Below are 27,805 nucleotides of genomic sequence, written 5' to 3'. Positions count from 1 at the left end.
AGGCTTATTGTACCTGATAGTGTTCAGTAACTGTAAAAAAGAAATACGTGGCTTCTCAATTCTTGATGGAGTACTTGGGGCAGGTACAGGAAATATTTCAACTCCTACCAGACTTGACAAGATGAAAACGAATGTCCTGTTCCCCTTCCGTTGACACTGAAAGGCGGCCGAGCCAAACTGGGAATGGTTTCAACAGAAGTGAATGATGGGAAGCCTTGTTTTTATTTGAACCATATGAACCAGGCTATTATATCAATTCTCAACCTTAACAACACACTAATCTTTGAGTTGGAGGGTGAGAACACCATTGTTCTGTGTCAAAAAGATTTTGCAGAAACTAGCTCAGTAGTTTTCCAGCTTCTGAAGAATCCACATTTATCATCACCATCATCAATATTATTATTTATTAGATTTCTTAGACTTGGTTTACAAAACAGTCTCAATGTGGCGTACAGGCACTTTAAAACATACAAAATATAAATAAAAATATAGCAAGGACACACAACCATTAAGTTTACTATACTAAAACCACACCATTCCACAAAAACCTGAAACACCACTCTCATAACTTCCAGTTAGACAGATGCTGGTAAAAAATTAATAATCAATCCATTAATCTCGGGATCTGGGTAGGTACTTGTCAGCCAAGTGTTGGGGTTGTGTATGGCTTTATAGGTTAAAACCAGCACTTTGAACTGGGCCTGGAAATGAATAATTAGCCAGCGCACTTGGTCCAGAATTGGTCATACGTGGCCAGACTGGCTGGGGCCCATTATCAGTCTGGCCACTACATTCTGCACTGCATTCTGCAGTTTGCAAACCATCTTGCAAGGCAGTCCCATATGTTATTGTATTAACTTTACCTGGAGGCAGGTATTTTGGCACCTGAGGCAAACCACAAAATGGTGTCCCCCCTCCCCACCAAAGAAGGAGGGGCGAGTGAAGATCTGCATCAGCACACCCATTTGAAATCTGTCTCGGAGCCACTTCCCTTGTGGCCTTAATGGCCTGTGCTTAGAGGGCCATTACCTCACCATGAAGCTAACCTGGCTATTCCAGAAAATGAAACTGTGCTGGATCCAGGAATTAGAAGGGGACTCAGGCACATATACCCACCCACATCCTACAACTCATAACAGTATGCTTATATCTGTAGTATGGTTATGTTCTTGTTTGTACCTGGTGCCTTCATTACTGTGATGGGACGATGAGCTGCTTGTGCGTAAAATGCAAGTCCCTCAGAGTTTGATCAGGCTTTCAAACCTCTGCCTGTGACGGAGCCCCTCCAGCATGGCTGCGTCAATCACTAGTAGAATCCGAAAGTGGCTGCTTTCGGAAACGTTTCCAACATAAAAGCTCCTTAACGGAAACACGTCGTCTGGCCTCTCGGCGTGACAGTTTCCGTCGAGGTGTGGGTGTCCCTATAGGAGGTCCTGAGACCTCCCCACTGGTTTCGCTTGAAGCGTCTCTGAGCCATCCCTCCGACTCACTTTCCCTTGGAGTTCTTGCTCGCCCTCTACTGGTTCCCTCTTCCGCTGCTACTGCTCTCTCACCCTCAGTGAGCCTTTGCGCCTCCGGCGCTTTAGATGTCAGTTCCCTGACATCCACCTCCCCTCCAGGGCCCCCTTCACCCCCTCCCGTCTCCTCTCCTACTGGCGGTGAGGAGGTAAAACCCTTGAAAGAACCTCCCTCATCTTCCGACGTCGCGAACACTTCCTTCCACTTGTTGCTGTTCCTACTCTCTAGGTACTCTTCGTCATCAGAGTCCACTCCCTCTTCCAACTCCGACTCCGCGAACCCTTCCATTTCCTCTTCCTCATCGGTGGTGCCGAAATACTCCCTCCTAAACCTTGCTATCGGCTGAGGTTTCCTCGGGAACCTTTGATGGAACGTTTCTGTTAAAACCTCGTCATTGACTTCCTGCGCACTTACCCAGGTGTTTTCTGACTCCGGTTCCCCTTCCCACGCCACTAAATACTCCACCTGATTTCCCTTCCACCTGGAATCGAGGATTTCCGCTACATGGTTGCGGCGTTCCCTCTCTTCCAAGGCTGGTCCCCTGACGTGCTCCCCTTCACCTCCTCCCCTGTATGGTGACAGTAACGACCTGTGGAACACTGGGTGCAATTTCATGTGATTGGGTAATCAGAGTTTGAAAGCTACCGGGTTGACCTGCTGAATCACCTCAAAGGGTCCCAATCTTCTGGGCCTCAGTTTCTTACAACCCCCTTTGAACGGCAACCCTTGGGTTGACAACCACACTTGATCCCCCACCCTTATGGTTTCACCTTCCCTTCTGTTCTTGTCTGCCTGCTTCTTATATTGTGCCTTAGCCCTTTCTAAGTTGAGCTGGAGCTGCTGATGGATGGCTTCCATCTCTTCTACAAAATGTTCAGCCGCTGGGACGCTCCATCTCTCCCCTCCTTCCCTTGGAAATGCCCTGGGGTGACACCCGTAATTAGCCAAAAAGGGACTCATCCCTGTGGACACATTCTCCGCATTATTGTAGGCAAATTCTGCCAACGCCAACTTTTCGACCCAATCGTTCTCTCTGTCATTGACATAACACCTAAGATATTGTTGAAGAATGCCATTTGCCCTTTCCGCCTGCCCGTTGGTTTCAGGGTGCCGGGCAGTTGAAAAATTGACTTCCACGTGTAACAAGCTCATGAGCTTCCTCCAGAACCTGGAAGTAAATTGTTTGCCTCGATCTGAGATCACCCTCGAGGGAGCCCCGTGCAACCTAAAGATATGTTCCACAAACAACTTCGCCGTTTCTTCCGCTGTGACTGCATGTGAGCATGCTACAAAGTGGCACATCTTAGTTAACAGGTCTACTACTACCATGATGGCTGTTTTCCCCTTGGACCTTGGCAGATCCGTCATAAAATCTATTGATATCGCTTCCCAAGGCCGTTCTGGTGTGGGTAAAGGTTCTAATAACCCTGCCGGCGCCCTTCTTTCCCCTTTGGCTCGCTGACATTGGTCACACCCTCTTACATACTCCCTTACATCTTCCCTCACCTTAGGCCACCAAAATTCCCTGGTAACCAACCACATGGTCTTGTGTTGCCCAAAATGTCCCGCCGTGGGGCTATCATGCAACTGCTTGAGTACTCTCCCCCTCAATTCACCTTCGGGTATATACAGTGCCCCTTTGTAATACAATGCCCCATTTCTTTCCTCAAAACCTCCGGGGCTCTCGCCCTCCCCCCTGAGACCTCTGAGCTTATCCTGGGCATATTCATCATTTTCCGTTTCCTCCACCAGTTCTCGTTGCCCCACCATCGCCGCCCCACACACCCAGCGGTCCTCCGGGATGACATGTCTCTCTTCGATCACCCCCTCCCCTTCCCAATATTCTGGTTTGCGTGAGAGCGCGTCCGCCCTGACGTTTTCTGGGCCTGGCACATAACAAATCTCAAAGTTAAATTTGGAGAATTCCTGTGCCCATCTCACTTGTCGTTGGTTGAGCACTCGAGCTGTTCTCCAATACTCTAAATTTTTGTGGTCGGTGCACACTTGCACCTTGTGTTGTGCCCCAATTAATAAATGTCTCCACCTCCGGAATGCTTCGTGAATGGCAAGTAGTTCCCTGTCATACACCGTGTAATTCCTCTCGGACTTATTCAGCTTCCGCGAGAAGAAGGCACACGGTCTCCACTCCGACGCACTCCTCCCCGGTTGAAGAAGGACCGCCCCTACCGCCCGGTCGGATGCATCTGTTTCCACTCTCATGGGTTTTCGTAAATCCACATGCAGAAGTTGTTCTTCCGAGGCGAAAGCCCTTTTCAGTTCTTCAAAGGCTCGATCCGCCTCTGCCGTCCAAACAAATTTCTTCTTGCTGCTGAGACAGTCGGTGATGGGCGCCGTCAAGTGGGCAAAGTTCTTGATGAACTTCCGATAAAAGTTCCCAAATCCCAAGAATCTTTGCACGTCCTTCTTGGTCTTCGGTGTCTTCCATTCCAGTACCGCTTGGACCTTGCCTGGATCCATGGCCAATCCCTTGTCTGACAAGCGGTACCCCAGGAATTCCACCTCCTTGGTATGAAACTGGCACTTCTCCAGTTTCACCCACAGCTGGTTGGCTTGCAGCCTGCCCAACACTTCTCGAACGTCCCTCACATGCTGTTCCTCATTTTCCGAATACACCAACACGTCGTCTAAAAAGGCCACACAATTCTTGTAGAGCAAAGGTCCCAGAACGTGTGTCAGGGTTTCTGGGAGAGAGGAGGAGATGACAGAGGAGACGGAGAGCGAGTGGGAGGAGGGGCAGAAGGATGAGGAAGAAGATGACGGAATTCTGAGGGAATCCACGAGTCTGAGCAGCGAGTCAGAGGATTCTCAAAAGGGGGTTACCTTAATCAAGCAAAGGGGAGGAGAAGGGAGAAGCGGAGAGGAGCCCAGTGGAAGACAGAGGAAGCAAGAGACGTCTCAGCCGGAACGGAGTAAAGGGGGTGGAGTCGTCAGCCTCTCGGAGGGAGCAGGATTAGGAGAGAACAGAGAGAGGGGGTTGGAGCAGGGTGTTCAGCCGGAAAGGGTGGAGAGCAGAGCAGGGGGTGGTGTAGCGGTCGAAAGAAAGGTCAGCAGCAACGTACGCGCGCCAAGTTCAAACGTAGAGGCGCGCGGAAGTGGAGAGAGCTCAGGGGAGGAGCCCGGCCCTAAAGCCAGAAAGAGGGGGGAAGAGGCGGCAGAGGATTCAGCCTCAGGCGAGTCACGGAGAGAGGGAACCCAGGGGGGCAGGAAGACCCTGCGGAAAAGAAAGGAGAGGGAGAGGTGGTCTAGAGCCAGGCTATTAAGTTGGTGCGGAAGAGGGGAGGAGTCAGAGGGGACTTCAGCGGTCTAACGTGGCAGACGTACGGCCACAATGCTGAACTGTATGAGAAGCAGAAATCTTCAATAAACTTTTCCTGTAAATAAGCTGCAACGGAGTGAGGTCTCTTGTGAGCTGGGACCAGACCTGGGTGGCCGTGACAGTAAGTCCCCTCTCTCAAAGCAGAAATTTTTTTTTGCGAAGCTCACGAACGGGAGCAGCCATGAGCGCTGAGGAGCAGCTGGTTGCATTGCGGAATCAGGTTACCGCTCTCACATCGGCAGTCATTGCTTCGCAGAAGAAGAATGACGACTTGGAGAAGACGTGCCAGGATTTGCAGGCAAGGTGGGAGCGCGCGGACAAGGCGGGGGCCCCAGGATCCAGAGCGGAGGGCATTGCGCTTGGACGGAGGGGGGGTGCCCTAGTTCCGCATTTTAATGGCAACTTGCAAGACTATCCCAATTTCAGAGCGGACGTTGTATATGCACTGCACTTACTCCGTCACGATTTTAAAGATGAGGAGGAGAGAGTGGGGTTCATTGTTTCGCACCTGCATGGGGAGGCCAGGGCTTGGCTACGCAATTTGTGGCGCGAAGATGGACCGGCCCGTCGCGATTCAACTGCGTTCATCAAAGCGATGGATTCTTGTTTTCAATCCTCTGTGGATGTGGACATTGCGCGCCGTCAAATGCACGGGCTGAGGCAGGGGAAAGCGACTGTGCGCCAATACCACTCTAAATTTTTTGCATTGCTCACCGCCTTAGATTGGCCAAAGGACAGTAAACCGGTCAGAGATCTTTTTTGGGAGGGATTGAGCCCCCCCATCAAGGATGAGATCGCTAGGGGGGACAGACCCCAGACCCTAGAAGACGTGGTGCAACGGGCTTTAGCTCTTGGAATTCGACATGAGGGGCGTCCGTGGCATGAGGAGGACGGGCCCCAAGCGCGTGCGCAAGCAAGGACTCTCCCTTTTGGGCACAGGGACTTCAGCCGTGCGCACCCCTCGCCAATGGGGAAGGACAGAGAGGAGCCAATGGAGATTGGTGGTGCTAGGGCTCAGAAGCCATCCCAGAGCCCTGTCCCTGGTGCAGCCAAAGCGAAGCCTCCTAGAGGAACCAGGAAGTGTTACATCTGTGACAGTGCGCACCATATGGCGAAAGAGTGCCCCCAGAGGCTCCAGAAGCACACTGCAGCGCTGGCAACTGTAACAGCAGAGGTGCAACCAGGGGAGCAGCTTCAGGGAAACGACAGTGCCTGGCTGGAAGCAGAGCTACTGGGGCTCAGCCAGGCGGATCTGTAGACAAGCCCCCAGCATCACTGCAGAGCGTGGACCCTTTGCCTCCCAAACCGGCAGTTCTGCTCACAGCAACACTCCAGTTGCCTGATGGGAGACTCCTCGAGGTTCCAATAACGATCGATTCGGGAAGCAACGCCGACTTCATGGGACTGCAGTTCGTTAAGCAGCACAACATGGCGCTCCTGCCTGCAACGACGCCTCTGAACGTGGTCACGGTGGACGGCAGGAAGTTGCTGGGGGGGCAAGTGGTGCAGCAAACCCCTCCCATGATGATGCAGATTGGCAACCATCGAGAGCTTATTAGTTTCAATGTCACCCACTTATCGGACACACCCATCGTGTTAGGCATGAGTTGGCTGGAGAGGCACAGTCCCGCGGTTGCGTGGTACCAGAGGCAGATCAACTTTTGTTCATCGTATTGTGCTCAGCATTGCTTTCAGACCGATCAGGGAGGAGAAGCTGAGCAGCCATTGCATCTGGGTATGGTGCAAACAGTGCCTCACAAGTACCAGGACTTCTTGGAGGTTTTCTGTGAGAAGGAAGCTGACAAGTTGCCGCCTCATAGACCTTACGACTGCGCGATTGATTTAGTGCCAGGGGCGCAATTGCCTGCTGCCAAGCTGTACTCCATGTCGGAGGACGAAATGCAAGAGCTTCGGGAGTTCATAGACCATAACCTCAAGCGCGGTTTCATCCAGGAATCTAAAGCAGCGGGAGGCAGCCCTGTTTTCTTTGTGAAGAAGAAGGACACGCCCCAAAAAAGGCTTATAGTGGATTACAGGTTCATCAACAGCTTGACTAAGCCCAAAGCTTTCCCCATGCCCAAGATTGACGACCTTTTAGCGACCGTCAGGAGGGGCAAGATTTTCACCAAGCTGGACCTACGTGGAGCTTACAATCTCATCCGCATCCGGAAAGGAGATGAGTGGAAGACCGCCATGTTCACCCCTCTGGGCACATACGAATACAGAGTCATGCCTTTCGGCCTCCAAAATGGCAGCCACGTTTTTCAAGCATTTATGCACCACGTGCTAGCAGGTCTCCTCTACAAAAAGTGTGTCTGCTTTCTCGACGATATCCTGATTTTCTCGGAATCGCCGGAGGATCACGATAAGGACGTGAGGGAGGTCCTGCAGAGGCTGAAGGAACACAGGCTGTACGCCAAGTTGGAAAAGTGCCAGTTTGATGTCAGAGAGGTTGATTTCCTTGGCTACAAGTTGTCCGACGAGGGACTGGCCATGGACAGGGCTAAGGTTCAAGCGCTGTTGGACTGGAAAAGCCCTCGAAATCGGAAAGAGGTCCAGAGGTTCATCGGCTTTGCCAATTTTTACCGCAAGTTTATTAAAGGTTTTGCGAACGCGACGGCGGCTATCACTGACACCCTCAGTTCCAAGAAGAAGAAGTTCGTCTGGACCGAACAAGCGGAGCGGTCCTTCCGGACGCTTAAGGGTCTTTTCGCCTCCGAAGAGCAGCTGCTCCACGTGAATCCCGGCAGACCCATGCGGGTAGAGACCGATGCGTCGGATAGAGCGGTTGGGGCCGTTCTTTTGCAAGAGGATTCACAAGGCAACTGGCGACCGGGTGCGTTCTACTCCCGGAAGCTCAGCAAGACGGAGCGCAATTATACCATATGGGACAGGGAGTTGTTGGCCATTCATGCAGCTTTCAAAGCGTGGCGACACTTCTTAATAGGAGCCAAGCACACGGTGCAGGTCCGCACAGATCACAAGAACTTAGAGTATTGGCGGACGGCTAAGTTGCAGACCCAGCGACACATGCGCTGGGCGGAGTTCTTTGCGGACTTCGACTTCAAAATAGAATACATCCCAGGAGACTCCAATGTTATTGCAGACGCGCTGTCCCGAAAGCCGCAATACTTGGAGGAAGCAGCTCCAATCGCAGCAAAGCACATTTTCGCACCGCAGGCGTGGACGTGCGCTACCATCGCAGTCGACCTGGACGCGGTGCGACGCGCGTTGCAAAGGGATCAGTTTGCACAGTCTAAGATGGAGGAGCTACGCGGAGGGTCGCGACACAACGATGAGTTTCAATTACAAGATGGACTTTTGACTCGTAAGGGTGCCCTTTACGTGCCCACCGACGATCTTCGAGCCAAGGTTCTGCAACAGTTGCATGACGCCCCTAGTGCAGGCCATTTCGGCAAAGAAAAGACGATGGAGTTGGTGGCTAGAGACTTTTGGTGGCCCCAGATGAGAGGAGAGGTGGCGGACTACGTCGCCAGGTGTGATATCTGCCAGAGGTCCAAACCAGTGCACCAGAAGCAGGCGGGATTGCTAGAACCGCTGGAGACACCGCAGCAACCATGGGAGAGGGTAGCGTTGGACTTTGTTACAGACCTGCCCAGCTCCAGAGGTAAGACGGCGGTGTTAGTGGTGGTGGACTTGTTCACCAAGATGGCGCACTTCATCCCTTGTGCCAAGGTGGCGACGGCAGAACAGACCGCAAAGCTCTTCATCGATCACGTCTTCAGAGTGCATGGACTTCCGCAGTCCGTCTTGTCCGACAGGGGGCGCCAGTTTGTTTCCACTTTCTGGCGAAAGCTTCTGGGCATCTTGCACGTCAAAATCAACCTGACATCGGCGAGGCATCCACAAACCAACGGTCAAGCGGAGAGGGTCAACGCGATCATGCAGCAGTACCTGCGGTGCTACGCCAACCAGCGACCTGCGGCGTGGGTGGACTATCTGCCGATGGCTGAATTCGCCTACAACAACACGAAACACGCTTCCACCGGGGTGACGCCTTTCTTCGCGAACAATGGCCGTCATCCCAGAACCTTCCCGAGATTTGCGGCACCAGGAGGGGGGGGGCCTCAAGATGCCGACCAGTTTGCAGCGGAGTTGCAAGAGGTGCACGAGGAGCTGCGGAGACATTTGGAGCTGGCAAAACAGGCGTATAAGGTGCAGGCCGATAAGCACAGGAGGGCGGGAGAGGACATCCAGGTGGGGGACTGGGTATGGTTAGCAGCCCACGCGATGCCGGCCAGGTCATTGGCCAAGAAGAAGTTAGGACACAGGCAGCTAGGGCCATATCAAGTTGAGGCTAAGATCAATCCGGTGGCTTTTCGTATAGCCCTTCCGGAAGGTTCCAGGGTGCACCCGGTCTTTCATAGGTCGGTGCTCACTCCCTACAAAACCCCACACAGGTTTCAAGAGTCAGGAGCACCCCCAGAGCCACGTAGGAGGGCGCCTGAGAGGGGGGAATCGCCAAGACCAGAACCTCTTAACGAGGTCACAGAGATACTGGACTCGAGATGGGGGGAGGAGGGAGTTGAATATTTTCTCGCCAGGGAGGGCACACCAGCCGCTGCTAATAGTTGGGTGCCAGGCTACGAGTTAGACGAACCCCTTTTGAAAGAAGAGTTCCATGCACTTTTCCCACATAGACCCATGCCAGCTGAGTACTTTGATGACTGGCTTTTCACACCCACATTGTCAGATAGCACGTTCAGGGGTTTCTCTTCCCCCGAGGAAAGAACACCAGAATCAAGCCCGCCCAGGGGATCGTGCTCGGGGGTGGACACGGAAACCCCTTATTGGTGGGAGGAGCAGCCAGAGGAGGAATGGCGTAAGAGGTGGCTGATAGGTCCTTGGCGGGCAGCACCGGAGGAAGTAGCGATGGAAGCAGAGACTGAGAAGCATTTGGGGGAAGAACCCGACTTCGAATACACTTACACAGAACTGCCAGCAGAGAACATTGACGTAGACGACCTGTATCCTGAGCCTACCCCCGAAGAGCCGCAGTTTCCACAACCGGTCCCCGGCGAGCGGGAGGGGGGAAGGGGGGGCTTCGAGGGGGGGATGGATGTCAGGGTTTCTGGGAGAGAGGAGGAGATGACAGAGGAGACGGAGAGCGAGTGGGAGGAGGGGCAGAAGGATGAGGAAGAAGATGACGGAATTCTGAGGGAATCCACGAGTCTGAGCAGCGAGTCAGAGGATTCTCAAAAGGGGGTTACCTTAATCAAGCAAAGGGGAGGAGAAGGGAGAAGCGGAGAGGAGCCCAGTGGAAGACAGAGGAAGCAAGAGACGTCTCAGCCGGAACGGAGTAAAGGGGGTGGAGTCGTCAGCCTCTCGGAGGGAGCAGGATTAGGAGAGAACAGAGAGAGGGGGTTGGAGCAGGGTGTTCAGCCGGAAAGGGTGGAGAGCAGAGCAGGGGGTGGTGTAGCGGTCGAAAGAAAGGTCAGCAGCAACGTACGCGCGCCAAGTTCAAACGTAGAGGCGCGCGGAAGTGGAGAGAGCTCAGGGGAGGAGCCCGGCCCTAAAGCCAGAAAGAGGGGGGAAGAGGCGGCAGAGGATTCAGCCTCAGGCGAGTCACGGAGAGAGGGAACCCAGGGGGGCAGGAAGACCCTGCGGAAAAGAAAGGAGAGGAAGAGGTGGTCTAGAGCCAGGCTATTAAGTTGGTGCGGAAGAGGGGAGGAGTCAGAGGGGACTTCAGCGGTCTAACGTGGCAGACGTACGGCCACAATGCTGAACTGTATGAGAAGCAGAAATCTTCAATAAACTTTTCCTGTAAATAAGCTGCAACGGAGTGAGGTCTCTTGTGAGCTGGGACCAGACCTGGGTGGCCGTGACAACGTGGTTTATAAAAGCTTGAAAACACGCGGAGCCCCCTTGTAGACCGAAGGGCATAACGAGGTATTCAAAGGCTCCCAACGGGGTAAACATGGTGGTCTTCCATTCATCTCCCTTCCTTATGCGTATCAGATTGTACGCCCCCCGCAGGTCCAGTTTTGTAAAAATCTTTCCCTTCCTTACTCTGGTCAAAATGTCATCAATTCGGGGCATAGGGAAAGCCAGGGGCTCCGACACTGCATTGAGGGCCCTGAAGTCACACACCAGTCTCGGTTTGTCTGTGTTCTTTTTGTCCACAAAGAACACTGGGCTGCCCCCCACCGCTCGGGACTCTCTGATGAAACCTCGCTTCAAGTTTTTGTCAATGAACTCCCTCAGCTCCTGCATCTCCCTGTCTGACATGGCGTACAGCTTGCCTACTGGGAGTTGGGCCCCTGGGAGTAGGTTGATTTGACAGTCAAAGGGTCTATGCGGTGGCAGTTTGTCTGCTTCCCTTTCGCTGAATACGTTGCTCAGATCTGCGTATTGCGGGGGCACCTTCCCTTTGTCCATCACTTCCATCCCCGCTAGGGTGACTCTGTCTCCTCCCGAAACCTTCCCCTCCTTGCAGTGTTCTAGGCAATGCGCTGACCCAAAGGAGACCACCCTCTGATGCCAGCCCACTAGCGGATCGTGTAGCGCCAGCCAGCTCATCCCCAAAATGATGGGCGCTCCTCCCAGGATGGCCACATTAAACGCTATCTGTTCGGTGTGCCTTGCCACTCTCATTATCATCGGGACAGTCTGTTGGCTAACTTCTCCCCCCAACAGCTCTCTGCCGTCAATCGTAGTCACCTGCAAGGGGTTACTTAAAGGGATAGTCTGTATCTGGTGCTCAGCTGCAAACTCCTTACTCATGAAATTACAGGAGCTGCCTGAATCCAAAAGCGCCTTGACCTTTAGTGGGTGTCCGTTTGGCAGTTCTAGTAACACCTCTATCACTAAAGCGGGTCTGGGGGGTTCTGGCATGGGCACTTTCATTGCTCTTTGGCCTGGCTGCTGTGCCCCAACGGTGGCAGCCAGGCGTTGGCTTTTACTTGCTCCTTGCCTTCCTCTTCCTTTCCCCCAACAGCTCCTGCCATCCCTTGCCATTCCTTTCTTTGTGGGCAAACTCTGGCAAAGTGCCCTGGCTGTTGGCAGAGATAACATCTCTTGGCGCTCTTTCCCTCCTTTTTCCGCCCTTCACTGGGATTTGAAACTGCGCGCGCCCGCGCTGTTCCAACTTCCATCGGCTCTGCCGGCGGGAAAGGTGGCTCTGGAATGTCTGGAATGCGGAACTCCCTCCAACGGTCTCCTTTCCCTTCCCGCTTTTCCATAGCCCTCGCCTCCTGGCGCGCTCCTATGGCCAGCGCAGATTTGGTTAACTGGTCCATAGACTCCGCCCTGGGGCCCCGGGAAAGCTCATCTTTGACGGTTGAAGAAAGCCCCTCTTCGAAAAGCATTTGGATGGGCTCCGCCGATAGGTCCCACCCCAATTTGTGAATCAACATGGTAAATTCAGTCCAGTACTCACGGACAGATCTGCTTCCTTGCTGGCAAGCCATTAACTGCCTTCGCACCACCCCCTGCTCAATATCGCTGGAAAACATCAGGTCCATGGCACGAAAAAACTTCCTCGTGTCCTTTAAGATCTCATTATTCGCTGCCATCAGGGGTCTAACCCAATCTTTCGCCCCGGATTCGAGATGGCCAATCACATACGCCACTCGCGATTCCTCATCGGGGAAGTCATCAAACTGCAAGTTTAGAGCGTATTGCATCTCTGTTCTAAAGGCATGATAGTTCCTGGGATCCCCCCCGAATTTCTGCACCAATCCTGGCACCTTTCTGGCGAGCGGGGTGGTTTTCTCCTTTCCCTTTTCTGCATCCTGAGCCCTCCTCTCCTCAAGCCTCGCCGTTTGCAGCGCCAACTGGATCTCCAACGCCCTGTACCTTTCTTCCAGGCTTGGACCTCCTCCAGCTGCTCCTGCTTCCCCGGTTCCGGCTGGATTGCTCATGATGCTTCTCCCTGCACAAGCTGGCTTTCGGAGACTTTCGGATTGCTGTGATGGGACGATGAGCTGCTTGTGCGTAAAATGCAAGTCCCTCAGAGTTTGATCAGGCTTTCAAACCTCTGCCTGTGACGGAGCCCCTCCAGCATGGCTGCGTCAATCACTAGTAGAATCCGAAAGTGGCTGCTTTCGGAAACGTTTCCAACATAAAAGCTCCTTAACGGAAACACGTCGTCTGGCCTCTCGGCGTGACAGTTTCCGTCGAGGTGTGGGTGTCCCTATAGGAGGTCCTGAGACCTCCCCACTGGTTTCGCTTGAAGCGTCTCTGAGCCATCCCTCCGACTCACTTTCCCTTGGAGTTCTTGCTCGCCCTCTACTGGTTCCCTCTTCCGCTGCTACTGCTCTCTCACCCTCAGTGAGCCTTTGCGCCTCCGGCGCTTTAGATGTCAGTTCCCTGACAATTACATATCTTTAGGTGTCAGGCAAAAAATGTTCCTCTACAATTGGCTTTGGCCAATTAAACAATCTATGGCCTCTTAAACTGTGAGGTGGGTTTATTGTTTTTGTTGGTTACTATGTTATGTGTTTTTCTGTTTTTATATTGTAAAATGCCCTGCGATCCTTGCATGAAGGGCAGTATAGAAAAATATAATAAATAAATAAGATAAATAAGATAAAAATAAGATAAAATATATATATACCCGGAAATTCCAATGGAGAAACATAATTCAGCACATGTATTATGTCTGATGAAAAGTTAGGTATCCTCCCCCCAAAGTTCTTTGCCAAAAATACCTAATCTTCCATATTTGTAGCTTTCAGCAAAATCTCTTGGTAGAGCTTCCTGGTGTGGGTTAAAAGGGTAAGATGTATTGCTGCTTGACAGGAGGAAAAACAAATGATGTCTGTTCAGATCAAAGTTTCAGTTTTGGCATTCACAAACAACCTCGGCTGTTACGCTGTGGAAAAAGTGAATGAGCTTACTAATTGATGTGTCGGATTCTGAAATCCTCCACTCGTGTTGCTTGGATTTACTGCAAAAACATTGCTACAGACAGCTGCTTTATAAAAAGTTTCAGGCAGGGTTTATTCTAATGAATGAATCCATTAGAGAGTGGATTAGTATATACATGAAACATCTCCTTGTGTATTGAAACTATAGATTCTCATATTGCTCTCTTTCTTTCTTTCTTTCTTTCTTTCTTTCAACCCTATTCTTAAAAAAAAAAACCCCCGGCTCCTATGGAAGCTGGATTTTTGGAAGGCCACTTACTTACTTACTTACTTACTTATTTATTTATTTCATAAAATTTATACACTGCTTGATTGTAAAAAACCTTAAAGCGGTTTACAGAAAGATAGAACAATAAAATCGAGGAAAAAATAACCATACAAAAGTTAAAATACTAAATTGGATTAAAATTACCTCAGCTTTTAAGCATCTGGGTAGCAGGCTCCAAAAAGAGTACAGGGAAGGCGTCTGCTTGATTTCAATAGGCAGGGAGTTCCCAAGTGCAGCTGCTACTACACTAAATTATTTAAGTTCTTACATATGCAGAACGGGTATTATATGGCACCTGTACCACTGCCAGTTCCGGCAATTAAAGCAGTCGAGTGTGCACAGGTGATATTTAGTAACCTATGAAAACACTCATAACCAGCTAGTTTGTGAAAATCCAGCATCCACATTACTAGTTGTTAAGATAAAGAGGAAGTCCATTGACAATGGTTTTCAGAACGGAGGCAGGCACAGAAACATGTGAGAAAGAACCACATTATTTTGGTCCAATATACTTTATAGTCCACCATTCTTTCAACACTCTTCCTCTTGATGCTCCTGAAAAGCAGAGTTTGGAGAAGATACAATACTCTCCTGTCTTATCCCCACAAACTGGTATATTGCTTCTGTTCATGGAGCCTGCATTTAGCGGTGCTATGGTTAATTGATTTGGAAATCCATATTTTTTAGTTAGGCAGCACCAGATAATGGTGGTATTTAGATGCATTTTAAAACAGATTTAAACTATTTTCCTTTGTCTATTGTTTTATTGTGGATGTATTCTGCAAGATGTTATTGACACAGTAATAGCGATTAATGTTGGATTTATTCTGCTTTATTGGTTGCTCTTTGATGCTTCCCCTGTGCTAACATGTTTTTGCTGTCCAGAGAGGGCTATAGCGCAACACAAGCGGAACAAAAATAGACCAGAACATTTGTGGCATAGAAAGTTATGGGAATTTGGCAGGAGGTAACAGCATATGCACTGTGTGGAAATGAAACAGTGTGACTGCCTAAAAACTTTTGCAGGTGCAAACGGTATTGAAAGCGGGACTGTGTATGACCACTCCAATAGCATAATGAGCACAGATCATTGTGAATTTGCAATAAAAAGGAATGATCCCATAAACTCTACAGAATGTTTTATTGGCCAAGAAAGAGAAGGAAAAAACTACATGGTTCCATGCAACTTCTGATGGCTACCCTTCCTGCCCTGAGGCTTGCACACAAATACCTTCATGTAGAGCAGAGGAATGCCATGGTCTAAAGCAGTCTTCTGCAAACCCAAGTCTCCTGTGCAAGTCACATCATCCCTAAACATTGACCATGTTTGCTGGGGATAATGAAAGTTGTAGTCCAACAATATCTAGGGACCTAAGGTTGTTGAAAGGACATTCTAAAGTTTGAAACTAACCTATTTAAGCACCCCAGACTGTGGGTGCACCCTCCCACACACATTTACCAGGAACCATCTCTAAACTCCTATCCCAATTTTGCTTGTAAGGAAATGTATCTAAATTACTGCAATCACTGCACTCAGATAGGGATGTAAGGAAGTAGTGATTTCTATCCTGCCCTGTGTTTGTTGCAACCAGCACTCTTTCCCACCCACTACAGTCCAGCTTCCACTAAACCCTACATTATTCATCTTGCTATCTGCTATGGCCAAAATAAACATAATTATTTACATAATGTTTGTGAACTAAAAAAAAAAATTGATAGCAAATGCTGCTTGTTTTTGCTTGCACGATTTCCATTTCTGACCTCAGACAAACATGTGAATTGTGGCAATTTCCATTCCTGTTTCTGTTTCCAACTGAATTTTCTGACATTCCTACATGGACCGTCCTCATCAGGCATAGAATCAGGGAACAGAAACACGCAACATCTGTCCCTGCAGTTGCCAGCAACGTGAAGCCTTTGGATTGGCTAGGCCTAGTATTAAATGCCACAGGACAAGCATTCTGCCAATGCCTGCTCAATGCCTCCTGCCTGTTAATCTCCACTCTCCAGCACAAGCCTTCACCCTCCAGCAACAGACTGCAGGGACCTTGGGTTTAGGCAACACACATTCCAAGCCTTATTCTTAGTTCAACTGCCTTTGGAGCATACTGAATCGGACAATCTCATTTGCCATCTCTCTCCCCTCCCCACTTACATCGCTATGTAATTATTTCTTACTCCCAGGAGATGGGACCGCTGGGACCCCTTTCATTAGCTTGCCATTTCTGATGCATCTTGTTGAACTGAAGGTTCAGATGAGAGCTTAGGGAGCTTGTGTCTGGAAGACTTTGTCACGCAGAAATCTGTAGGAGCAGAGAAAGATGTCAGAACACAACCACAAGCCCTGAGAGCGACTTGTCTCCAGCAGTTACGAGGCCTGTACCAAATTACATCCCGCTGCACACAACTTGTGTGTGCAAGCTGGAGATGATAGAACGTGGGCACACAAGTGAGTTTTCTCAATTCCCCAAGCAGGAAGTCGAAAAAAGCAATTATCCAGATGTGTGAAGTGCAGAGATTTGCCTGTAATACATATTAAAAAATTGAAATATTTCACAAGGGACCCTTGGAACAGCCCAGAATAAATGGGAGGGAGATTCCGGTATCTTGGCCACCACAAACAACAAACTGGCTGGTGGCCATTTCTTTTCTTTAGGTTTCCTGGTTGCTGGCTTCACTCAGCGTTGCACAGGCTACGTTGCAGACATTAAGCCAAATAATGAAGCAGGCCAGAGAGAGGATTTCTGGAATGTCATGACGACGACTTAGTGATGTTTGTTTTAAAACAAACAAAAAATCCCTCATGTTTCCCCTAGAGGTATGTTATGGATTTTAGTTTGCACTTACAGATGGCTGTCATTGCATTAAAAACGAAAACTAGAATCTCCTTCTGAGATACATGATTCTGCATTGTTAATATGATATGCAGTAACTCCCCTTTTAACTATGATTTCCAAAGACACATACTGCAGAAATTCTGCTGGCACAATATGTTGAGGTTCCTAAGAACAGGCATTTCAAGTGGCGATAACAAACTAACAGAGCAATCCAAACTATAGGAAGCCAACATAACTTACGTCAGGGCAAATCATGCCGGTATAATTTACCTCTATTCCAGATTCTGTCTAGGAACAGAGCCGGGTAGATTATGCCAGTGCTATTTACTGTTACTCCAAACTTCATTTGATAACAAGGCTACTGTCAGAGCCTGGCAGAAGGAAAACAAGCCTTTAAAGTATTTTGACTTGCACTACCCCTTTTGCCAGTATAGCTTCCTGTGGGTTGTTAGGCCACGTGACTGAGTTGAACAGAGTTTGGAACAGAGGTGAGTCTCCCCCTGACTTGCCCTGCCCTGCTGCCTCCCTTCCTCCAGTACACTCCTTTTTCAGGAGTTGCCATTTCTTGACATGTGTATATTCCCTTAATACAATAGGTTAGTTTGAGGTCTTTCCACTGCACTTCACTTCTTTCCACTGCACTATACCCAGCCAGATGAGCGGAGTATAAATATATTATTATTATTATTATTATTATTATTATTATTATTATTATTATTATTATTACCCATGCCTGGGAAACCTCTTGAGTACCCTACCTCTGCCCATGTACTACTTTGATTTTCTGCTATTTCTATTGGACATCTAGGGTAGCATATTTTTTGTCCTTTTAATTATTCATTATTTTACCCATAGAAGAATGGAAACACATTTTCAGAGTTCATTTGTACTCTGTGCTCAGCTTGACAACACTAAAAAAGACAACATTGGTTCTTTTTTACACTGTGGCTTCATATTTCAGGGTGACATTTGCAAACTCCACAGATATCATCACTCTGACAATGGCATCCGGGTTGCGTTTAATGTAAGGTTGCCACTTGGGTGCTTCTTATCACCATCTGTTGATTTATTTTCTAATTATTTATTTAGAATGCATTTCATGACATCATACTTTGCTAATCATTCTGTTTGCACAAGCATTTCAGCTTGCTAGATGAAATTAACCCGCCCCCCCTTCTGTGTTGTTCTGGGGGTTTGCCAACTGCTGCCCCCAAACCAATTGTGAGGAGAGAGGAGAAAATCCAATTGCACAAGTGGGATTCCTTGCACTGGGTTTCCATTGACAAGGCTGGTTAGGTGAATCCCAGCAATTGGAATAAAGGAAGTTGCCTTATACTGAGTCAGTCCTCTTTCTCAGCTGGCCACCCTAGTTAAGACCCAGGATGCATTCTGACTTTGGGAATACAGTCATACCTTGTATCACAGTACTATCTACACTGACTATCTGCAGTTTTCCAGGGTTTCAGACAGAGTTCCCTCCTAGTCCTTCCTGGAGATGCTGGGGATTGAACTTGGGACCTTCTGCATGCAAAGCAGATGCTATTCCACTGAGCCATAGCCCTCCCTCTCATTTGTTTTCATTTCCCCCATTGAATATAGCCCAGTCTTTCTCTTTTGTTGGCTTCAGGCCATTGAGGTTTAGACCTTTGTGGCAATTGGGAGAGGCCAATGCTAAAATTGCCTGGATCATGAATCTTGTGTGAAATCACAGGCCGCACTAACTCTGCACTTCACCACCCACTTTCCAGTCTCATGCAGTAAATCCCAGCTACCCATATTTCCCTTTATCCACCTCTGTGTCTTTTGTGTGTGCCTGCCTAATCATAGAACAACTAGGGGAAACTGCAAGGCAATGTAATGAGCAAATAATCCCTTTCTTTCATGCATGCTCTTCAGCTGCTGGCCTTAGAACCAGGAAAACCTGCTAAACCGCTGGGACTATAGAAGCCACGGTGCTTCAATTAAACATCCACACATATATATGTAAGATTTGCTTTCCTTGAGAAACAAGGCATGCATCTTTACCTATTGCACATGCTAACTTGACTTGCATCTGCAGTATGCACACTCTGCAAACAGTTGCACGGAAAGCATTCCTGCTCTACTTGGGTTTGCGTCATTGGGCAAAGGAGATTACTGCCAACAAAGGCCATGATGGATTGAACCAGAACCATCCTGGCACAAAACATCTGCAAGCTTTGCCAGCTCATTATAGCCTAGCTATTCCGTGTGTCTTTGGCTTACTCAGCAGAATGAGCCCAAGTGGGGGTAGACAGCTGAGCTGTAGTGCTGTTGATTAAACTAAGATTATTTTGGCTAGGTTTCTCGAAATGTCTCAGCACTCCTCGCATTTTCCACACAGTTCCAGTATGTTGAAGTAAAACTCTGCAAGATGCTTATAAACAATGCTGTTTTTCTGGCACTGGGACATTTCGCTGGGAATGTTGGACACATACTTCAGGAAAAGCTTAGAGGAAGGGGGTAGAATTGGGGAAACTTGTTCCCCGTGGAATACAGAAGTCACCAGATTCACTTCCCACCTGCAACTGGATAAGATGCTGGAGGGCAACAGTTGCTGCAAATCGTGGTGAAAAGAAAAGAAGGTAGATTGCTTGACTATTAGGATGTAATGCAGACATCTACACATCTGCCAACTATTATTCATTAGCTATCTTCTGATCACTAATAGTAGCCCCTATTTGCCATAGAAGCCAGTAGAGAAGGGTGTGTCCAAACAACAAATCTGAAAGGGGATATGTGTTCCTGGCACTGAAATAATCCCAGAATTAATAAGCAGCTACATTTGTTCTGGGGATGCCTGGAGCACATCTGACCTTCAGATCCACTATTTGGGCACACCCTTCATTATTGCCTTCAATGGCAAATTGTTATTTGTGTTGGCAGGCAGAAGAGAGGATATGGACAGTGGTTGGAGGTCCACAGAACTGTGCAGGTAACTCTGTGGACGCTTTGGACTTGTGTTTGCTTTTTTTCAAAGTGACCCCACTTGCCACATGGCAAATTGCTTTTGGAATTAAAGGCCCTTTAAGAAGCAGTTGGTGATACGGTGTTGGCCTGTTGTTTGAGGGGAGATAGTTCAAAAATCCAGCTAGGTGTAGCCAAACCCTTGGGTACACCTAAAGAAGCTTTTAGTTACCGCGGACAGTCCAGGAATCAATGTGTTTTTACAGTCCTTTTATTTAAAATGTACCTCTGGGTTATTTGTGGGGCCTGCCTGGTGTTTTTACATGAGTAGAATGTGTGCTTTTATTTAAAATGCATCTCTGGGCTATTTGTGGGGCATAGGAATTCGTTCATTATTTCCCCCCAAAATATAGTCCGGCCCCCTGCTGAAAAAGTTTGCTGACCCCTGACTTAGAAGATATGAAAGATCCCATCCATTTACAACTTAATACCCTCAAAATGTGTCTATTGTTCAAGATATGTCAGCTTCCCTCGCCTTACACTGTAATTCAACTTAATATCAATACGTTCCAACAAATGTTTTCCGAAACAAAGGTATCTCTTTTCAAGTGGCTTATTCATTCTCTTATGTTATTATACAATAACTTGATTTCATTAGCTCTGAGTTTTATAGGCAAACAGGCAACCCACCGCTGCTTGCCAATTTCAATTTTGGATTCATCTTATACAGTATGTCTTGTTTTGGAGTTGCTTTGATACCAAGCCATCACCTACAATTTCTTCTGTCGCCTTCTCCCTGTGGAGAAGGCAGAGAAGACTGCACAGTGCACTTCTAAAATAGTTTATGGAGCAGCCAAGCCAAATGGCTCTAGGATTTTGAATTATCTTTCCCAGCTGCTCTGATACGAGTAATAATGGAGAGCTGGGAACTATGAGGGGCTGTCAACTGGAATGCAGCCTTTCTCACTTCAAAAGGAAGTAGAAATACCATGGATGGGCAGGCAAAAGCAGTTGGGACATGGACACAGCTGAAATTTCATACCCTTTTGGTGTTAGACTTCTTGAGCTGGAGGATTTTGTTGCTAGCAAATGGACTTGCGCATAACGTTTGTTGGATTACAACAGAGCTTGGAAGCTGGCACCTGCTGAGGAAGCACTCTCCTGATGAATAAAATATCCATTTTGCATGCTTGTAGGCAATGGAGAGAGATTAATTCATTAGAGTGGGGTTGAGTTTCTTTACTCTTAGTATGTGTCAAAACACCTGTCTGTAGGCATCATATTATGTTGGCAGCAGAGGCGATCCAATACATTTTTCTTCCTGAGGTGAAGGGCAAGATGGCTGCCACCCTACCATTCCACACACAGAAGCCTATTGAACTGGCCGCTATGTCTCACTTCAACACAGCAAATAGAATTTTTCGTGCAAATAGGATTTTCCATTTCAGTGCAGAGGAAACAAAATACAAAGGGGGGACGTAATCACTTATGTAACATTTACAGACTGAAAGCATTGTATTCACTGGATTGATTTCCATTCTGGACATGGGGCAAATAAGGAAAGATCAGCAACTTCTGTTTTTGACATCCCTAGTTGGAAGCTCTGTTTTCCTGACCAGGCAAGGAAAGAAAACCAGTCCGGTAGTAATGAAAATTAGGCTTAGGCAATCCAGAGGCCTTATACAGTGGTACCTCAGGTTCCAGACGCTTCAGGTTACATACGCTTCAGGTTACAGACTCCACTAACCCAGAAATAGTACCTTGGGTTAAGAACTTTGCTTCAGGATGAGAACAGAAATGGTGCTCCGGCGGTGCGGCGGCAGCAGGAGGCCCCATTAGCTAAAGTGGTGCTTCAGGTTAAGAACAGTTTCAGGTTAAGAACGGACCTCCGGAACGAATTAAGTACTTAACCCGAGGTACCACTGTATGTCTGTAAGTCACAGGGGACACTGCTGCATGTCCCATTTTCCTTTTATGCCTGAGGATGCTAAGCAGGCACAGTCCTGGAAAGGAGCCCCTCACCCTCCTCCTGTGAGGTTCCAAGGGTTGTATCCAGTGCTAGGTCTATTCAGAATTGACTCATTAAAATTAATGGACCTACATTAGTTATGTCCATTAATTTAAGCGCGTCTGCTCTGAGCAGAATTAGCACCAGAGACAACGGCCAATTCAAACTCCAGCTTCTGTGGTGTAGTGGTTTGCTTCCCCGCTCCTCCACATGCAGCTGCTGGGTGACCTAGGGCTAGTCACACTTCTCTGAAGTCTCTCAGCCCCACTCACCTCACAGAGTGTTTGTTGTGGGGGAGGAAGGGAAAGGAGAATGTTAGCCGCTTTGAGACTCCTTCGGGTAGTGATAAAGTGGGATATCAAATCCAAACTCTTCTTCTTCTTCTTCTTCTTCTTCTTCTTCTTCTTCTTCTTCTTCTAAACCAGGGCCCTTCCTTCATTGCTTCTTTTCTCACGCATGGGTGCCTGAAGATTTGCCGGGCTAGGCATTTCAGAGCCGAAACACTTTAAACATATTGAATCAGTTTAGCAACTGGCCTTCTTCCAGTGTTGCAGCTTCAGTATGAAACACCAATAAAAATTCCTAACATTCAAGTCCACTGAGGACTGAAGAGTGAGTAAACCCCCCCCCAAAAAAAATGGGGTGGGGGGGAGTCTCTGCATTGGAAAGGCGACTTCCAACTTGCATCATACTTGGCTCTTGCTTCAACAGCAGGATGCATCGTAGGTGGAGCTGCAGCTCTTTTGTCCTTCAGGAAGCTTCAGCAATGCTTCACGTTTTTCTTGGCACGTTGGCCCAAAAAAGTAGATGTTTCAACACAGCTCACCATAAAACTTTTATTGGGGTGGGAAAATGGCCTTGTGGCATTGGATGGAAATCTGCAATGACCCTAAGGGGGAAAATACAGCTTTAATGGGACAAAGAAGAAGGGCTTATGTAACTGTTTGTGAGTTTTCATTGGGAAGAATGTTCTTCTGCATCGTAATCACTGGAAGGCTCCCAGCAATTTTTAACAGGAGTTCTGGTCAAAGCCTCAGGGCAGTAGCTAGACTTGTGTGTGCGCTGCGCTAACCAGTTCCAAATTCTGCACAAAGAAAGGCTAAGTTATTTGACTGGGTTAACTGACATAAGTTAAGCAAATACTGTGCATGTTGTTTATTTGCATAGTGTATCCATGTAGTTGCTTGGGGGGGTGTAGTTCTCCATAGGGAGGATAAGGCAGGTAGAGCACTGAAGCCCAGCTTCTGGACCACAAGAGTCCTATTCAGACATTATCGTTTGCATATACAGCAACAAGAGCAGGGTTCAGATCCATTCCGACTAGCGTACAGCATGAATGTCTGCAAGGGGGGATTTTTGCGTACAGCAGTACATGCAAAGTCTTCCACACAACATAGAACTGCAACTGTGCAGAGTTCCAGGTTGCATGGAAGCCTTCACACATACAGATTTGTGTGCAAAGGCCCTCCAGGCATACATACAAACATAGATCATTTTATTTGTATGCACCTTTCCATAGTTAAAACCATGCTCAAGGTGGCTTACAACATGAAATTGTGTTTACATAATTACAAACCTAACAAAAGGTAGTTATAAACAATAAATAAAATATCAAAACGTACACAGCCAATTTCCACATATATCATGCTATGGCCTTTTAAATGTGTTTGTGGGAGGGGTGGTGGTTGTAGCTTTGTTTTAGTTTTATTGTGTATTTTACGCCCCTGTAACCTTTGGATGAGAGTGGTATACAAATCATCATCATCATCATCATCATTATCTAAAAGAAAGGTGCAAAATATCAGTAACAGCAACAATCCCCCTCTCCCGCTGGAATCAATCAGAGCCACACCCTCCCAGGCCAGGTAGGAAAAGGCCTGTAAGGTAGTGAGCAAGTCTTCCTGGACTCACATCCAAGATGGTCTTTGGCCATTCTCACAGGTGCTGGGGGCAGGGTAGTTGGCACATGTGATAATAGGCATGGATACTCTGCAGGGTCTCTTCCCTGCTCCCATGTTGCACTCCACAGAAGGTATAAGTCATGAATGAGCTCACAAGTGCAGCTTAGTCCCCATTTTGTACTTTCACCTAGTATGGCATGTACATTTTCCAGCTTTGTTGCACTGCTGTAAGAGATAGAAAAATGGTCTCGTCCCCTGGAAAAAACCATGCATGAATGAGTTAAAACTATATACAGTGGTACCTTGGGTTACAGACGCTTCAGGTTACAGACTGCGCTAACCCAGAAATAGTACCTCGGGTTAAGAACTTTGCTTCAGGGTGAGAACAGAAATCGTGCTCCGGCAGCGCGGCAGCAGCAGGAGGCCCCATTAGCTAAGGTGGTGCTTCAGGTTAAGAACAGTTTCAGGTTAAGAATGGATCTCTGGAATGAATTAAGTACTTAAGCAGAGGTACCACTGTAATGAAGTTGTGCCTGTGTTTGATCTGTGAGGTAGCTTCTTTGCACAGACAAGTTGTGGCTTTATGCATGCATGAGGCAGCCTGTATGTGATATAGGACACACTTTCTTTTAATTTCAAGGGTGAATGGGTTGAATGTAAAAAAAATTACTTTAACTAAGAATGTTAATCTGATTTGATCCAATAGTCTCAACCTTGACATCTGCCCATTGTTTCTAGCCTTTCTAGCAGCTGCATATGGCTGACTTCCTACCATTTTTGCTACTCCTGCTTAGATTAACTATGAAGAGGCTTCTGCAAGAAGAATGTGTGACAAGAGAAAGCAGGGACTCATTACAATATTCCTGTTTAACAGACCCTTAAAAATAAAAATCCCCTCTATTCTGTTTTAGGAAATTCCCTATGGGAATATCTAAGACTAGTTTTTCCAAAGGGGGAGAAGGATGAGTGTATTTATACCAAAAGCTTCAGACCTGTGATCTCTGGAAAGATTTTCAAATGTGCTATTTCTGGAATTATTTCAATGAGTGAATGGGAAATTTGCTCTGTTATTTATTTGTATTTGTTCATTATTTTATTTTAAAGCAGCAAGTGCTAGCTACCAGCACTGATTAACAGCCATTTTTAATTACATGCATAGCCGTGAGAATATATATGCTGATTGAATGAAGGCATCCCAACTCAAAGCACAAAGGCAATTACTGACAAACCGCCCCCCTTCGCTTTAGCCTTTTAGGCATGAACAGATGTGAGGGAAAGACGGAGACCTTTGTAAAGTGGCTCAGAGGAGCCGCTTTCCCAGAATTCCCTTTAAAATGCAGCTCATTGGAGGCAAGGATTACATGACCTCAATTGCAAGGGTGCTGCATTGTTAGGTGAGGTTTGTGGGGCCTTTGCTGCATTGAAAAGAACAGTTATTCCTAAACACACAACACAGACCATCAGCCATGAAGAAGCAGTTTTGTTTTAAATAATAATAATAATAAAATAATAATTATAATAATTTTATTTGTACCCTGCCCATCTGGCTGGGTTTCCCCAGCCACTCTGGGTGGCTTCCAACAAAGATTAAAAATACATTTAACATGTCACACATTAAAAACTTCCCTAAACAGGGCTGCCTTCAGAGGTCTTCTAAATGTCAGGTAATTGTTTATCTCTTTGACATCTGATGGGAGGGCGTTCCACAGGGCGGGTGCCACTACCGAGAAGGCCCTCTGCCTAGTTCTCTGTAGCTTTGCTTCTCACAGTGAGGGAACCACCCGAAGGCCCTCGGCGCTGGACCTCAGTGTCCGGACAGAATGATGGGGGTGCAGACGCTCCTTCAGGTATACTGGGACGAGGCCGTTTAGGGCCGTTTGAATTGTGCTCAGAAACGTACTGGGAGCCAATGTAGATCTTTTACATGCATTTCCCTGTAACTTGGTTATAGGCTATTATCAGATTACTCCAGACCTACCAAGTCAGATGCAGCCCACTAACCTAACAATTGCATTAATGCCATTCCATAATTGGGCATAATTGTGGCCAGAAAAACCCAGGAGCAGTGGGAAGACCGTTGGACTTAGAGCAGAGAGACTTGGGTTCAAATCACTGCTCAACTATGAGGTCATTGGATGGTCTTAGGCCAGCCATTATTTCTCAGCCTGATCCTATTCACAGCCCATTTGTTGTGAGGTTACAAGGGGACAATCCCATTTACACTGTGTTGAACTCCTTGGAAGAAGGGATGGGTTGTTTCCCTGCCTGGTTTTCTTGTTGCTGTACAAGTTTTCATTTTCCATCTAGGTAAATGTGCTCAGTGTGATCTCACTTTCAAGTTTTTGAAGGTGGTTTTACAGCTAATTACTGCATTTAAATCTGGTGCTCCTTTAAGTACAGAGCCTTGCATTGTGTCCCGGTCTTTACACAAAGGCACCATTTGAGGCCATTGGCTTCTGTGTTCACTCTTCCATTGTACCTTGTGGTTGCCAGGTATTAGCCTTGTACCCTGTGTAAGTTACTTACCTGGCTGAAACTGAAAGATTTCTTTCCATTAAGCTAGCAATGACAGACAGAAATCCTCAGTTCTGCATCCTGGATCACTGATCCGAGTGACATTGCTGTGCGTAGGGAGCCCTGAAACAGCTAGATTTCTGATAATGTAGAGCTGAAGGTGTCTATCCTGGCAGAATTGGGACCGGAGTCAAGGGGGAATGTTGTGGCAGTTCCACAAGAATGGGAAATCCATGAAGACATTGCTGCCAGTTAAGTGGTACCAGCATGCAAGCCAGTCTATGGGACTAGTGTAGCCACATTTGGGTTTATCTGGCTGAAAAACTCTTTTCCAGTACTTCAAATCTGCCATCTCTTAGAAATAAACAATATATTGTTACTTTTTGAAACTGAAATTGAGAAGCTGCAAATGGAAGTGTCCCATTCACAGTATTGGTTTACTTATTTCCTTTTCTTCTCTGACAGCATGGGGATGAGCCATGATGATGACCACTTGTCCTGTGCTGGAAGATCTCACATCATGTCCGGAGAATGGGTGAAGGGAAGGAATCCCAGTGACCTATCCTGGTCTTCCTGCAGTCGTGATGACCTTGAAAAGTTTCTCAAGTAAGAATGCTGTTGTCAGCAAAGCCTTTGAATCACAAGACACCAGTCTCTTGTCTTCTCTGCAGAAATGATGAACAATTTTCAATGGTGGGTGCCAGAAGGTGGAAGCTGCCTCCTTTGAATCCTGGGTTTTGCAGACATTACTGGCAGGAGATCAGAAACGTTATGATACCCATATTTCAGCACCTTGACAGCTTCTTGACAAGAATCCCAGTTTTGCTGTCCTTTTCAAATCAAACCTTGCCAGTGTTTTGTGACAACTGAAATATGTTGGTTTGAATGAAGAATCCAGTTCTATGCTTTTGCAATGTTGCCATGAAAGTAAGAGAAAGTAACATTCGTGAGTGATTCTTCTTCTTTGAGCCAAACCTGGCATAAGATATACCATGAATCTTAGTTCTCCCATCCTCCCCATAACATTTAGTAGAAAACTTATATCATGGCATTACAAAATTATGCACTTTCCCAGCTTTCACTGCTGGCAGCCAAGGGTCTGGAGTAGAGGTAGGAAAATATAGAATGTTGTGATGTCATAAGATAAGTTTTCTGCTAGATATTATGGAGAAGGAGAGCAGAGCTAGACACACGATTGTCATTTTTTGTGGTAGTCACATTTTTATCATTGTGCCTAGTTTGTTTCTTAGAATTTCTGCCAATTTCTTCCCAATTCTGAATTTGGGGAAGGTCTGAACTGGAACCAAAGTTTACCCAAAACCCTTCATAAGATTATAACCATTTCCCCCCTTTTAGCAGCTCCATTATAATCCCTTTCTGAGACCATAATCCATCAGAACATTAATTTCACGGTTAACTCTCTGGATTGTAGCCAACACATTTTGTCATGGGAATCTGATATTTGATATTTTCATTTTTATTGTGATATTGATGCTGTTGATTCTGTCCTGTAGATTTTCAATATAAGCCTCTTTAAGCACCCATTATGGACCAGAACAGTGTTGTATACCTTTTTTTTTACAAATCAAATACCTAGCACAGTTTC

At 47.4% G+C, this 27,805-nt stretch overlaps 1 protein-coding gene across 2 annotated transcripts in view; it reads left to right on the top strand.

Annotated features, from left to right (window-relative positions):
• Positions 1 to 27,805, top strand: part of ADAMTS17 (ADAM metallopeptidase with thrombospondin type 1 motif 17) — a 182,982-nt gene that overhangs the window by 80,786 nt on the left and 74,391 nt on the right. For both annotated transcript variants that reach the window (XM_081888428.1, XM_081888427.1), the window contains exon 9: positions 26,665 to 26,805. In XM_081888428.1, the coding sequence (XP_081744554.1) occupies positions 26,665 to 26,805 (141 nt within the window). The remainder of the gene's footprint in view (positions 1 to 26,664; positions 26,806 to 27,805) is intronic.

The sequence above is a fragment of the Podarcis melisellensis genome (assembly GCF_964234715.1).
Source record: "Podarcis melisellensis genome assembly, chromosome: 14".
Classification (NCBI taxonomy): Eukaryota; Metazoa; Chordata; class Lepidosauria; order Squamata; family Lacertidae; genus Podarcis; species Podarcis melisellensis.
Note: the sequence above shows the minus strand (reverse complement) of the source record. Positions and strands in the feature narration are given on the sequence as shown.